The sequence below is a fragment of the Dendroctonus ponderosae genome, unplaced genomic scaffold (assembly GCF_020466585.1).
Source record: "Dendroctonus ponderosae isolate FM_Combo_2020 unplaced genomic scaffold, Dpon_F_20191213v2 Dpon_F_20191213_164, whole genome shotgun sequence".
In the NCBI taxonomy this organism is placed as follows: Eukaryota; Metazoa; Arthropoda; class Insecta; order Coleoptera; family Curculionidae; genus Dendroctonus; species Dendroctonus ponderosae.
In genome coordinates this window covers 1-14,294 of record NW_026017791.1, presented here as the reverse complement: position 1 = coordinate 14,294, position 14,294 = coordinate 1, and the positions used below count along the sequence as shown (strand labels likewise).

General features: G+C 33.5%; 3 protein-coding genes across 6 annotated transcripts; 2 read left to right on the top strand and 1 right to left on the bottom strand.

Moving 5' to 3' along the window:
* Positions 1–883: 883 nt before the first annotated feature.
* On the bottom strand, positions 884–2,563 carry LOC109533603 (troponin C, isoallergen Bla g 6.0101). Of its 2 annotated transcripts, XM_048663347.1 has the most exons (8): positions 2,508–2,563; positions 2,390–2,422; positions 1,840–1,854; positions 1,711–1,771; positions 1,540–1,655; positions 1,330–1,483; positions 1,145–1,276; positions 884–1,020 (listed from the first exon to the last, which is right to left on the bottom strand). In XM_048663347.1, exons 1-8 carry the CDS (start codon positions 2,523–2,525, stop codon positions 995–997), a joined length of 555 nt encoding a protein of 184 aa, XP_048519304.1. In that variant the 5' UTR covers positions 2,526–2,563; the 3' UTR covers positions 884–994. The 2 variants fall into 2 exon arrangements, with proteins under 2 accessions (XP_048519304.1, XP_019754516.1); XM_019898957.2 differs by lacking the exons at positions 2,390–2,422; positions 2,508–2,563 and adding an exon at positions 1,975–2,087.
* A 1,788-nt stretch (positions 2,564–4,351) lies between these two features.
* Positions 4,352–12,058, top strand: LOC109533626 (troponin C). Of its 3 annotated transcripts, XM_048663345.1 has the most exons (9): positions 4,411–4,519; positions 4,629–4,656; positions 4,789–4,904; positions 4,956–5,109; positions 5,165–5,296; positions 10,613–10,756; positions 10,822–10,941; positions 11,437–11,568; positions 11,869–12,058. In XM_048663345.1, the coding sequence occupies exons 1-9, from the start codon at positions 4,442–4,444 to the stop codon at positions 11,901–11,903; spliced, it is 939 nt and encodes a 312-aa protein (XP_048519302.1). In that variant the 5' UTR covers positions 4,411–4,441; the 3' UTR covers positions 11,904–12,058. The 3 variants fall into 3 exon arrangements, with proteins under 3 accessions (XP_048519300.1, XP_048519302.1, XP_019754558.1); XM_048663343.1 differs by lacking the exons at positions 10,613–10,756; positions 10,822–10,941; positions 11,437–11,568; positions 11,869–12,058 and adding an exon at positions 5,802–5,963 and having other exon boundaries at positions 4,352–4,519; XM_019898999.2 differs by lacking the exons at positions 4,411–4,519; positions 4,629–4,656; positions 4,789–4,904; positions 4,956–5,109; positions 5,165–5,296 and adding exons at positions 8,331–8,437; positions 8,497–8,524.
* A 337-nt stretch (positions 12,059–12,395) lies between these two features.
* Positions 12,396–13,946, top strand: LOC125503280 (troponin C-like). The gene is made up of 6 exons (XM_048663346.1): positions 12,396–12,496; positions 12,769–12,796; positions 12,973–13,116; positions 13,428–13,547; positions 13,615–13,746; positions 13,801–13,946. Exons 1-6 carry the CDS (start codon positions 12,491–12,493, stop codon positions 13,833–13,835), a joined length of 465 nt encoding a protein of 154 aa, XP_048519303.1. The 5' UTR covers positions 12,396–12,490; the 3' UTR covers positions 13,836–13,946.
* The last annotated feature ends 348 nt before the right edge of the window (positions 13,947–14,294 follow it).

The following is a 14,294-nucleotide window of genomic DNA, read 5'->3' as shown; positions in this document are numbered from 1 at the left end:
GCCATCAACTTAAGTTGCTTCTCGAAAAAGTAAACTCAGTTCACGCTAAAGGATTGATAGATTATAACTMAGGTTTACCAGCATTCTGCAAGCTGGTGCCCCATCAGCTTTCTCTTATTATTAACCCTCAAAACCTCAACCACACTTGAACAAACAATAAAGATCTACTCCAAATGAAAAACTAACTTTTCAGTGGGCAGATAACTGGTAATCTAGTATTGGCACCAAATCATCCTGTATATGCCGCCCATGAACAAWGGACTGACGMCATATTTTGTTCGCTTCCCGTACCAAACTTAATCACCTTTTCCAAAAAAACGCTTTCCGAAGAKAGTGAACTAAGGCAGGGTCGTCGTCCCTTTGGATRAGTCATTTGCAGTTTGATTTCCGTTTGTTTTAATGTTGACTGTTTAACTGTGTTTCCATTAAATGCTCTCGGGCTTTTGTTCGATTTTTGTGAAACTTGGAGTCTTTTCAGCTGGATATGTTGTGTAGATCCACATTTAATRCTCCGATGGAATACGAACTTGAATCATAAAATCAATTTCTATTGAACAGCTAGATGTGTGTGCAAAAGTGATCTAATCTAAGTTTCATTTTTGCASGAGTTCTCGGATCAGTTTTTGCCGAACTTTTAACTACATTTATTMTTGTAATTGAATTGAACCTGTCCTGACTRAATCTCTACTACATGACCTAACTTGAAAGCTGGATCCGCCCTTGCTTCTACTATTGTTTACTTTCTTTCGGGTGTTTTCTTTAAACTACATGAATTATCTGGACTCGTTAATGCGGGAAGCGTGGGTACTTGGCAAACCCATAGAAATAGCACATTAATAAGAAACGTTTACCAGAAAACACAAAAGGCTAAAAAAACATCATATTGAATATCAAAAAATATTTATTTTCGAATTTAAAAAATATAGTTCATCTGATTAACTTAAACGAAGAGTGCGACAGCACCCTAATTTTCCTGAGAGTCGTTTGCGAGCTTTCAACCAATCATCATGGCTTTAAATTCTGAAAAACATTTAAATAAAATGAGCATTAAAATGCAGCATACATTTGCAATAGATTGAATGCACTTCACCAAATAATCAAGATATCAAACAGTGCGAACGTTCGAATTTTTGCGTCTACGCACCTTCCCAATCTACAGTTCCTGAATTATCAGTATCAATTTCCTTAATCATTTCATTTAGATCTGCCGGGGTGAGTTTGTCGTCCAACTCTTTCAGAATGTCTCTAAGCAAATCAACCGTAATGTAGCCCAAACCTGAAGAAACAACCCTAAAGTATATCAAGGTGGTTTTGACAGTGATTTGTTACCTTCTTTGTCGTATAACCGGAAAGCATCTTTCAATTCTCTTAAGATGGCCTCTACATCTTCCTCTTCTTCCACCAGGAATCTAGCTGCCAGATGTGCAAACTCCTCAAAACTCATCACTCCGTTGCCATCTTCATCAATTTCTTTAATAATTTTCTAATTTCCAAAAATTGTTAGCACCAGAATTGAAATACTTGAACAACCGAACTTACAGCGAGTTCTTCAGGGTTGAGTTGGTGACCCAACATATCCAGGATTTGCCCAATCATTTCCACGCCAATTTCGCCTTTCTTCTCCAAATCGAACGAATCAAATATTTGCTTTAGCACTGAAAAACAAGCAAGCCGGGTTAAACTTTAGGAAAAATACGGGCGTTGACTTACTTTTGAGCTGATCTTTTGCGATATCCAGATGTTTCAAGGCTTCATAATCTAATACGACTTCCTAAAATTTGAACATTTGTAGGTTTGTTTTATACTTACTTTGGAGCAAGTGGTACATGTTATACTTACGGTTTTGGTGTCCGCCTAAAATATAAATCAAATAGTTAATAAGCCAATCGGAAAAATGTATGAATTTTTATATTAGATTAGTTTAGAGTTTTTTAAGCGCAGTTGCTTGTATAGAAAAGAATCGAATTCGCTTACCATCTTAAGAAAAGCGCCGCTAACTGTTAGATGCCCGATCAAATAAAGCAACTAATACCGTTTTGAGCAAAGAAATATTTATAAAATTATATCCAGCCGCGTCATAATTATTGACATTAAATCGCGTCACCGATATTGGCATAGGACAATTTGTTATCGATTGCAGCTGCTTTCGTGGCCATTATATCGGTTCTTAAGGTCATCCTAAATAGAAACCAGCTATAAAAATACAGGTGAACTTTGCTAATTAATGATGAAAAGGCAGTATTCGATATTTTTGCCCATCATGTTGTTTTTGGACCTCGATTTGCTTCTCTACAGTTTTCCATATTCCAAATAGTTTTTCTTAATATTATGGCTTTAAGATGATTTGAAATAACAGAGCGCTGAATTATTAGCTAAAAAGCGTACTTACGGGTGGCGGTTTTTTTGCCGCAGGCTTCTGTTCCTACAACGAAAATTTTCAATATTAACAAACCCATATTAAATTAAGATAATKTTTTGTTAAAACAGCGAAAAATCAAAAACATTACTTGCGATTCATCGGCCATTCTACCGGTAACTCACTAACTCACTGTGTTCACAAAGTAAACCWAAACATGCTCGATTAATTCTCTATATATAGGTAGAGCTCTTATGTCTGTCAGCACCCTGTTAATTAGGTAAGAAATTCTTTGAAGCATMACAAAAAGATTTAATTTCTTGCCAATGAACTTGTCAACACTTWATTTTGTAAACGCAATCGATGTTGTCATTGAAAATGCATTTCTATAGGGTGGCAGCAAACAAATAATTAATTTGGTCGCTAAAATATCATTGGAACTGAGAAACCTAAACGGAAAAGTGTTTAGAATTTCTAAAATCAAAGAATTTTCTCGAATAACAACATTCTCATTGCAAAAAGCGTAACAGAGTGACAAAAGAAGACAAAACTGAAAATAATAGTAAGTACATCGTCCAAGCATGATTCTGCTAGTACGCACTATTTTTGCAGAAAAAACATTGATCTTTAATCGAAAGTTGCAGAATACTGCCATTGAGAATCTGTATCGTTTATTCAAAAACCGAGTTAATGAAATGATTACTAGCGAAACCCACGCTGCTTTAAAAGGTTTTGCACATTCAGAACCATTTTAGTTCTGCTTTGGCATCATATGAAATCTTCGTCAAAGAATGAACCATTCATCAAGGCATTCAGTTCTGGTTTGCTCTCTAGATGGTAAAACATACTTTGGGAGCAATTTTGCTGGAATGGAAAATGGTTTTCACAGCTTTATATTGATGTATGCACTCAGAGAAATGTTGAACATAAAATTTTCCAGTCAATTGACAATCGATTASTAAACACGAAAAACTATCGATGCCCTRAAGCAAAATGTGAAAATTGAAGTTAATATTAATACTTCTAATTACGTCTGTTCCCAAATTACTGAGAATTTCTTGGGTTTGACTCAATAATTTCAGAGAGGATTAAGGGACGAGCTTCTCACCAGCTTTCTAATAGACAGCGAGAGCTTTAACAATATTTACGACTTGGTAAGTTAGAGCGTGGAATTCAATTACTTAAATATAAAACAAAGGAGCCAAAGTTTTCTGTTTGTGGCGTTGAACATTGAATTTACCAATAGATTTAACTAGAAGTGATCAGTACTCTACGCCGACAGGCTCAATAAACATGAAAATCCTCCGGTAAATTGGTTTATTAATTAAAATATATACAATTTCGTCAAAATTYSGCTTACTTCCTTAATCCAAGCAKTTATTGGGTTAATAAACTGAGCCAAATTTCAACGAAGCAWAGCAATGCTGAGTYTAAATTMAATTCTATTTAAATGRGAATATATTAAGTTACTGTTACAAAATCACGCTTTTCCTATTCGCGTCAACATCAATTTTTAATGTGTTTTTATTGTAACGTTTTTATACGAATTAGGGTCTAAACATCGTGGATTCCTGGTCCGCAGTTTTGTTCATAAACGTATAAAACCTGCTGATTTTGATGGAAACATTTATCCGATGTTCCCCATATGATCTGGAACGAAGATCGGTAGAAATCACTATTTGAATTTGTTACCTCAACTTTGATTAAGAGCAGATCACACACCTAAGCCTTACTGAAGTGTTGTGTACAAACTGTAGACACCGCTGCGTTTTCATGCGGCTGAGGATTTTGCTAATTTCATGGACTTTTTATTTAAAAAGTTTTATTTTAAAATAGAAATTTTGGGGAAAGGCTTTGTCTTCATTTAATGATAGCCAAATCAATCGTTTTTGCAAATCGTTTCTCAGTTCGTACTGATACGTGCCTGTACGCGAAGGTCAAGAATGGCACGAAAGAACACTTCGGATCCACAAATAAATAATTGGCAATGTTCGGATGCCATCATAGTAAATAAAACCAAGAAGTTGAGCGGCTTTATGTTGTACTTTCCATACGGATCCCCTCCAGCAGTGCGTCAGAATAAACATGAGTACTAGAAAGCTTTCTCTACAAAAAGTGATGTCTTTCGTAGAAAGTGTGGATGAATGTGGCATTGTAAATATGGTAAGTTTTGAATTATTCTGGGTTTCATGTTCTTTTATACTCAATTGAATTTGCCTTACTTTGACCTTAATTGCACGAGAACAAAAATAACAATAGTTCTTTTTTCTAGGATGATCTGGATAAAGAGCAGTTATTAAGTGAGTGCAATTTAGGTGTGATAAGTTTTCAAACTTAGCTTGAATCACAAAAACATACAATAAAAGTAATATTTATATCAAACAAAATTCAGACAAATCCACTCTTCTTTCACTGCTAATTAAATCGTTTAGTGTTAAAGTCCACTTTCGACGCATTTGACGTGGACAAAAAAGGCTTCATTTCGGTGGAAATGATCGGAACTATTATGGACATGCTTGGAACGCAGCTCGATTCAAGTGAACTTGAAGTAAGCCAATTCTGAAACCTCAACAGTTAATCTAATGTTTCTATATTATAGGACGTGATTGAAGAAATTGATGAAGACGGAAACGGAGAAGTGAGTTTTGAAGAATTTGCCAATTTAGCAGCCCGATTTCTAATCGAAGAAGAAGAAGATACCGACGCAATTCAAACCGAGCTGAAGGGAGCATTCAGAATGTATGACCGAGAAGGTATTATCACAATTACTTGCTAAACTTCAAGCCTCAATAGCATATTAATACACAGGCAATGGATTTATTACCATTGAAGTTTTGCGCGAAATATTGCAAGAGCTTGACGAAAAATTGACTGACGATGATCTGGACAGCATGATTGACGAAATTGATATTGATGGATCGGGAACGGTTGACTGGGAAGGTACGTGGGTTATTTGGCATGAAATAATCACATCTCAATAACTCGAATTACATGGGAAAATGGCTATGATACGTATCAAGTTACTCAACAGCCCGAAATTAAAAATAACATTAACAATGACAAAACACATACGTTTTTCCGTTTATTTTTTTAAGAAAAACCTTTAGCTTTCGGTATACAATGTTCCAGAAATAAATACATTTGCAAAGAAAAATTAGCACCAAGGAAAAAACCGTGGTTTTGAAAAATTGCGCCTTTACTTTGATATGTTCAAGTTCGGGGCATGATTTATACGTGTGATCTAAATAAATTCATATCTCAGTTGTTATCGGGTTTTCGAATAATAAATTCACCACTGGCTGCTGCATGTAGGTATCAATAAATAACGAGCAATTAGTTACTAATATGTAATTCATTACTATTTACTTTACCTGTTAAAGCTGTGTATCATGGCAATTATATTTTTTGTCAAGTTTCAGATTTTTCTCCATTAATTCTGTTTCAGAATTCAAGGCAGTTATGATTGGTTAACATTGAAGGCAGTCGCATTTACAACAAATCAAATGGGCTTCAGGATTTGATTATATACTTTTCGCACGTTTGTTAGGATTTTTTTATGTTTATAAGGTTGTAGATACTGTTTATTTAATAAAGTTGTTTATGAACAGAAATCTAGAGTTCATTCAGAGAACAGAAGATCTTTTGGGAGTTTTGATAAATAGCTGGAACTCAATTTTCTCTTATTTGTAAAGTTTTTCATGAAATGCACAAGACATTTTTGGATAAATTGAGATATATTTTTCAAGCTGTTTTTTGAGTGATTTTATCAAAAGCAGTCATTTACTAGAATTCGCAGTAAAACAATAAAAAGTACGCATAAGGAAATGTTTTCCGTATATCCCAAATCAGATCCATATCTAGTTTTTCATAAAGATATGGTGGGAATAATATAAAAAATCTCAGCTTACAGTATGAGTTTGAGATTTACAGATATCTTCAGTTTAAATGATTCTAACTACACAGGCAATGAGATGGGCCTCAATTAAATTATTGTGACAAAATGATGATTAATGAGCTTTTTGAAAGCGACTTGATGATGAAAGTATATAGGCATGGCTTCAAGTCGTAACTAAATGATTAAAATAAAACTACAATTAAAAGCTGAGTAGATGTTTACTTTTTTGCTTATTTATATACTGATCTCACAATAATTTATTTGCGTTTATATTTTAGTTATTGTTAATAAGTGTCACTAGAATTTAGTGTTTGTGGCTTGTTCTTGTTATATTCTAATCTCTTCTCTCTCTGATGCAAATCGTGCACATTTTAAGGAGCTTTTAACACTTTGAAACTGAGTTGAACCACTCATGAAAATAAATCTAATTGAGCATGATTTTCGGCTTGGTTAAGGCTTCAAAATATTGTAAAATATCGGAGAATATATTCCGAATCATAATACTAGAAGAATTTTCATATAATTCAATTTATTTAAAATAATTAAAACTGTATAAAAAAGCACGATTTGAATGAATAACTGACGTATTTAAAATATAGCGCAAATATTGTGACAGTCATATAACAACTTTTTTAAAATTCAGAATTTTCTGTAACATAATTTGCATAAAAGTAGCGAAATATACACAATTTACAAAGCTCTCGGCTGTTTTGTTTATGTATACAGACACTCAACAGTAACCGTGCCAGGCCAGGAAAAAACTGGCGTTTGGTATCCGATCCAGGACGAAAATACAAAGCAGAAACGTTTACACCACATTATCGAGCAGACTTTACAGTGGTTTAAAATTTAATTTGATTCTGAACGGCTTTAATCCAGTCGAATGTATTTCTGGCACAGATCCAGCTACGAAAGCGGGTATAAAATTTTCCGGGGCGAGCCTACGTGAACGCTGGCTCTGTTTGATATCTGGTAAATTGTTCACATTGTTAATAGGTGGGAACAGGATTGGACTCGAGTTGGATTTAAGCATAATATATACTTGAACCAACATATGAAATTTCTATAATGGCAACCAAAGGCAATAGCTTTTCAGCGAAATGAAATTAAACACTTAGAAATCAAATTTTAGCTGCTCAAAGTACCAGAAGAAATTATAACAAATCTTCTATTTTCTAAAGCAAAATACGGTTTGAAAGATGCCGACAAAATACGATTTAAAAAAGGACACCAAAAATCACCGAGCCAAGGAAAGCGTTTCCCAATCTAATAATTTTTTGGATAAGGCCTTAAAAAGAAGAACTATTTGCTTAAATGCACATTACCCAAGAAATGTTTAAACTAGTTAGAGCGCAGCTCAACTCTGCAACTTATGCGCTAAGCAAACGAGCTTTTATCGCCCATTCTCTCTTTAAAGGGACTAAATTATTTAGGAGTTAAACCAAAATTAAAAATTCATAATTCGAAAGTTGATTACCCCACATTGAAAAAAAGTTTGTAATGGCGCAAATTGAATTTGCAAAATTGGCAAATAGATACCTACAGAGATTAGATCAATCGAATGGAAACGTTCATAACGATTTATTATTCGAACGGGTTTAATGATTTGTTGACTTTAAGTTAATTAAGAATCATTTTTGCCAAGCCAAGTTGCTACAGGGGAGTAAATTCTGGCTCATTAATTTTGCAAGCTGACAAGATGGAGTAATTAACATGCGTCCCAATTGAAATAGCCCTGAATAATAGCTGTTCGATGAAAATTTATATTTTTTGGAAAGAGGAGAAATGTTAAATCACCGACTTTAAGCTGCAAGGAAATATAGTGTGTAAAACATATAATACGTGAGAAAAAATTCAGAAAATTAGTTTTTAATTAACGAACTATTGAAAACAGGAGGATTTTGTATGAATACAGTGTAGCAATAGGTACCTGTTCAAATAGAATATTTGCAAGCGGAAATTATAAATTATATTTTGAAATTGGGAAACCAAAATCCGCGCCTGTGGAAACAATTAACAGCTGTTTAACGGAAATTAAAAACTCACTCGAAAGTAACTGTCCGCCTTCTATTTTAAGAATCCTCAGATTTATACAGTTCCTACGTAATCTTAAAACAAGATTTTCAAATTTATGTCAGTTACGTTTTGGAAAAGGTAACGAACGGCCAGTAATCGCCAGGATGTCGGTATGTCTTGCACATTTTCCCTGTAGATCGAATTTAATCGGTTTCCTCATTTTTTTCAGGACGAATTGGATAAAGAACAAACTGCTCGTAAGTACACTAAAATAATTTTTTTAATTTTCTTGTTGTTTTTTCTAGCTTTTTCAACAATGTTTTGTAATGTAAATTAATATTTTATTGCATTTCGATGTCATCTATTCAGAGCTTTTAATTCAGTCGTAAGAGTTTCAACGGAATTGAAACTTCTCAACTGATACATAAAAGGAGGACATAAAAGTTGATAGAAAATTTCTCCTGAAATTGATTTCAAATAAAGTAGACGAACAGATGGAAACGTTCATTTTCTTCTTTCGCTTGTACAGTTTTTAATTGCTTGTGTTTTTTAGCTTGGTTACTCCCTTAAAAAAGCGTCATATCGTAATTCCTCAGGACAAAACTGGAGGCAATTAAACTTAGATTTTGACGAAATTTTCTTAAATCTCTGCTCATATTGAAGTCTGTGCTCTAATCCTGAAAATATTCTTTATTCACGTGCCATTTTCTGAACCAAAAACTTTGACAATTTGCAAAAAATTTTAAGAAATGAAGTAGATTCAACAACTGAGTAAACAGAGCCGATGTATTTTAAGTGAATATCTCCACTTCAAGTATTTTTTAAATACGGTTTTTCAATCAATTGCTTAACATCCACTGTCTGGAGCCGTCATTCGCATTAAGTGAGAAATGGCTTCAACCCAAACAATGTAAAGTTCAGACATTCAGTCAGGAACAGAAAAATCAATACTCTCTAAAATCTCTCTGCCCGAGGAATAAAACGACCTTAAATGGGTAAAGCAGGTTATTTTTAAATTATTCCATTGTATTATTTACATTATAAAAGGAACTATACAGTTGGATAGAAATAACGAAATTTGCGGAAATTGATTTTCTATCAACTTTTATATATTTTTGGCCGAAATGAGCAGTAAAACATTTTTAGAAGATAGATAAGATAACTTAAATCAGATAATAAAAACAATTTCAGAACTCTATCGATTTTTATTAGTTGACGATTAAGGCCTTCAGTTAATTGATAATATTTAAGTCCAAAATTGCATTATTTTCAAATATCTACAAGCATTTTGATCATTTGTTTTATTATATAAAACGTATTTTTTAGCTTCGCTGATATACTAATGGGTAATTAATAATGTTTGGCAGATTTGTCTACAAATTCCATATACCCATCAAACACATCAAAGGATCACACCTTTAAGAAAAAAACATAAAGTAAAATTTGATCTTCGCCCTACATTTCACTTGATTTTCAGCAGTTCTAAGGCAATTGCTTTGTAGCTGAACATCTACTAATAAAACTAAAATAGAAGACAAATATAATCAGTTAAAGTCCAGCTAGATTTGCCAATTCTAATGGCCTTAAAGAAAAGTAGTTTTTCGGTGGAAGCTTCTTTACTCTAATTTGAACGCCATAAAGTACCTATGTAAAAGCTCATAGCTTTTATACTTTTTTTTATTGCGGCGAATTCGTGTAAAAGCTCTAAATTGGCATTAGAATAATCTAATCTGGAGTTTATAAAAAAAATTAAAAACCTAAATGGACGTTTCAAAAATATTGGCAGAAGCTCCACTTCCTGAAACCCAGTGGGCGTTACAATGATCCACAAATCCCAATCTGATGGATATCGTGCATGTCTCAAACATTATCTCCACTATTAATAAATAGTATTTTTAGCAGAAATATTATTTTCAACCACAACATGACATTCCGTGGGAGATTAATAACAAAACACAATGATATAAACATTAAGTTAAATAACAACTTAACTTATGGTCTAGGCAATTTAAGTCATCGACTAGGATTAAGTTCGACTGAATAATGAGCAAAATGTGACGCTGATTCCACAATAACTCTTTAAAGTTTATATAGCCACAGCTATCATCTAACTTCAGCGACACTCAAAAAGTTTACGGCAACAGTTAACAGCTTAATCGTAAAGAAATTTATATAAGCGAAAATAATATTTTGTTTATATTAAAGTTTAGCAGCAAGAACACAGGCTTTTATCAAAGCACGCAAGAAAACCTGTTTTTTACTCGTGGAATCGTTGGTCATATATATGAGAATCCTTACATCGAATTTATACCAATTTGTTTCAAATATAATCATCTTTTTCCTAGTTCTGAAGAAAGCATTCGACACTTTCGATGTCGAAAAAAAGGGCAGCATCGGTACCCAAATGGTTAGGACAATCTTCGCCATGTTGGGTATTACTACAACTGAGCAGATATTGAATGAAATTATTGCTGAAGTGGATACCGACGGTACGAAAATTTTGTTTGTAACTTTTGAAGCAGCCAATTAAAAGTTAGAAACTGAATTGTTGCAGGATCTGGTGAGCTGGAATTTGAAGAATTCGTTACTCTGGCTGCCAAATTCATGGTTGAAGAAGATGCCGAAGCCATGCAACAGGAGCTCAAAGAAGCTTTCCGTTTGTACGATAAAGAAGGTAAATTCGTGGAATTAAGCAAATTGCTCAAGTTATCGGTTTTCCGGCTTAAGTGCAGTTATTAGCTAATGGAAGAATCGAGGCAGTTTCTAAGAAATCTATTATTGTTTTTTGCTGGGTTTTATCACACAATTTACCTTAAGTGCCCGCAATTAACTTCATCATGCGTCGAGCGCAAAATTCTCTATTTGTTTTTTGCAAACTTATGCATTTTATACATGAAGCGTTCAGCTTGGCATTGGTTCAAATACCATCAAATGGTCAGTAGGTAGTAAAATGCTTCGTTTCCCATGCTGATGGATACTGACGCTAATGCAAATAAATCCTGCTCAGCTTACTTTGAACCTGAAGCTTTTTGTTATACTATTAAATTAAAATGTAAATAATCCACCAACTAAACGAAAACAATGTAAATTTCGAGTCAATCACATGTATATTTGCTTAGAAAAAAGTGCATTTTGCGGTAAATAATCAAAAGTTTTCGGAACATTTCAGGCAATGGTTACATCTCAACAAAGACTCTGAAAGAAATTCTAAAGGAATTGGATGACAAGCTGACCAACGATGAACTGGATATGATCATTGCTGAGATTGATACTGATGGCTCAGGGACCGTGGATTTTGATGGTGAGTAACATGAAATGTGTTGCAATTTTCAGCTGCTTCTATTGCCACATAACATAGGAATAAAACGAAAAATTCCCTGTGGAAAATCCATTTTGGCACGGCCATATCAAAACACATAAATACTGAAATTGTGGTAGGTGCACTTGGCAAGCAGGAAACATTTCAATTTAAAGTGGCTCTTAATCCGTCAGCTTTCCATTATCTGGGTTAAGATTCGATATAAATCACTTGGACCCAAACAAATAAAAACAACTGTTCAAATTGAGCTGTTCGTGTAATTGTTCAATTTCGTTTTTGTAGAATTTATGGAGGTCATGACTGGAGGCGACGACTAAACTTAACTACCACCAACAACAATGGGGAACAACCTGGCCAAAGTATTATTTAAATGGAATCATTTTTATGAAAGTGATGAACAGTTTTTCTATTGCAAATGGGAGCTGAGTTTATTTTATGTAAATAAATGAATACCTATCAGTTTATTACAAAACAGTCTTTGATTTTCTCATTTCATAAAACCGCTAAAATTTCCTACTTTTCCTTCTGTTTCTAGTTGTCTTGGATAGTTTGAGAGCAGTTATTATAAAGCTCTGTATTATTTACTATCTACCTAAATTTTTTTGGGTTACTTATTCTGGACTATTTACTTTTAGATCCAGTCATTAAAGAAAATGCAAAAGGGCTTTGTGTTAAATAAAAGTCCAATCCGTTCCTGTTTCAAGAGACAAAGCGACTGCAATAAATCTTATAGAAAAAATTATAACGTCTGATTATTAGCCAGCTATTTTAAGTTTGCAGCAGATTTAAATACTCACATAATTTGCTCATTCCATTTCTATAAAGCTCCAGTGGCATTATTAATTAATTCAGTTCGGTACAGTTGCCCGATTGTCCATTTTCTTGCTATCGAACTCTTTCGAACATGTCGGTAAGAAATCGTGAAAATTTCAATAAAAGTAAAACGAAACAAAATTTCAGGCAGTTTATTTAAAATGTAAATTATCTTGCAAATTGAATGTTTACTTCATAAATTTAAATATGTTCCATTAATTATTGGAAAATTAGCATTTAAAACTCTATAAAAGAAAAATGTTTATCTATTTACATGCATAAATATTTTTTTACTTAATATGCTTACTGAAGTTTTTTCTCATTTTAATTCCCCACAATCATAATATTGTGCTTCTGTTCTGGGTTTAGGATGAACTCTCCAAGGAACAAATTGCATGTAAGTTAATTGTGATGATCACCTGTCCTGAACTTGTTATGACTACCTTTCTCTTATTAATATTTTCTTATCGAAATATGTAACTGTGGTGTATAATATACCACTATAATGAAAGTAAATGCCATTTCGGTCAATTTTTGTGTAATGTACAAGCTTGACCGTTCTTAAATTTTTAGTGCTTAAAAATGCTTTCGACACCTTCGATGTGGAGAAAAAGGGCAGTATTGGTGTGGTCATGATAGGCACCATTTTAAGTATGCTTGGAGTACAAACAACTGATAAAATGTTGGCAGAAATCATTGCAGAAGTGGACGAAGATGGTAATATCAATTTTTAAGAAGCATCTTCATGCAACGTTTTGCTTTCGCAACTTCACTCAAAAATTTGGGAAAATGTGCCAGTTTTTTTTATCAAATGAACAAACATGAAATTACATCTGTTAAAAAGGCCCTAGTTTCCAAACAACTATTTATTATATTTTTAAATGTTTAGCCTGAGGTCCTTACTCTTGGCATGAGATAGCAACATTTGGCCATTTGAACTTGATTACTTTCCGGCTTAACAAAAAAACATTTTACGTATAAAATGTTTTATAATACATAAAGAATGCATGTTGGATCTGATATTTTAGGTTCCGGAGAGTTGGAATTTGCCGAATTTGTAACTTTAGCGTCACGATTCATGGTGGAAGAGGACGCGGAAGCGATGCAACAAGAACTGAAAGAAGCCTTTAGATTATATGACAAAGAAGGTGAGGAATCAACTTTATTTCAAACTTTTTCGATTTATTATGAGGGTCTTTAATAACTTGATTCAAGGCAACGGATATATCACAACGAGCACCTTGAAAGAAATCTTGAAAGAGTTGGATGACAAGTTAACATCGGATGAATTGGACATGATTATTACTGAAATTGATACTGATGGTTCAGGCACCGTGGATTATGATGGTAATAAGTTTGGAATCGATTGCAAATCTTCTCCAGTTGGAAATTTTGTTGCAGAATTTATGGAAGTCATGACTGGGGGTGATGATTAGGATAGACAGATTAACATTGAAGGGGTTGGGATTCAGTTCAAGTACCTCTTTAAAATTGAGGAAGCATTTGATCAAATTTTGTGGGATTTAATAAAATTGGAATAAACACGTTTTATGTGTCTAAACTAACTTCTACATATTCTTTATTTAGCTTGGTTGAATTTATTAACTTTTGAGACATAATAAAATTCGAAGGTGCATTTGTCACGGGCATGTGAGTGACTAAAGCTTATACGTTATAACCGTAAATGAAGCATTATTCAACAATTTGCGAAATTTGCCAATTTTTGCAGCCTGTCTAAATTCAACACAATTATTTATAGTGCGATTATCACATGTTCTTGTAAATTTCACACGCATGCATGACTCAGATGCAACATGAAGCAATAATTTTAATAATATTGTACGCATTTACCTCCCGTATTGCTCATATAATTCCCGCAAGGAAAATGATGCATA

What these genes read in the sequence shown, in the direction of transcription:
- LOC109533626 (XM_048663345.1), top strand. Translation starts at nt 4,442, where the DNA reads ATGAGTACTAGAAAGCTTTCTCTACAAAAAGTGATGTCTTTCGTAGAA. An exon ending in AATGTGGCATTGTAAATATG is followed by an intron (nt 4,520 to 4,628) that starts GTAAGTTTTGAA and finishes TCTTTTTTCTAG; the next exon opens with GATGATCTGGATAAAGAGCA. An exon ending in GGATAAAGAGCAGTTATTAA is followed by an intron (nt 4,657 to 4,788) that starts GTGAGTGCAATT and finishes TAAATCGTTTAG; the next exon opens with TGTTAAAGTCCACTTTCGAC.
- LOC125503280 (XM_048663346.1), top strand. An exon ending in TAGATTATATGACAAAGAAG is followed by an intron (nt 13,548 to 13,614) that starts GTGAGGAATCAA and finishes ACTTGATTCAAG; the next exon opens with GCAACGGATATATCACAACG. An exon ending in AGGCACCGTGGATTATGATG is followed by an intron (nt 13,747 to 13,800) that starts GTAATAAGTTTG and finishes ATTTTGTTGCAG; the next exon opens with AATTTATGGAAGTCATGACT.
- LOC109533603 (XM_048663347.1), bottom strand. An exon ending in CGCAAAAGATCAGCTCAAAA is followed by an intron (nt 1,656 to 1,710) that starts GTAAGTCAACGC and finishes CTTGTTTTTCAG; the next exon opens with TGCTAAAGCAAATATTTGAT. An exon ending in CCGGTTATACGACAAAGAAG is followed by an intron (nt 1,277 to 1,329) that starts GTAACAAATCAC and finishes TTGTTTCTTCAG; the next exon opens with GTTTGGGCTACATTACGGTT.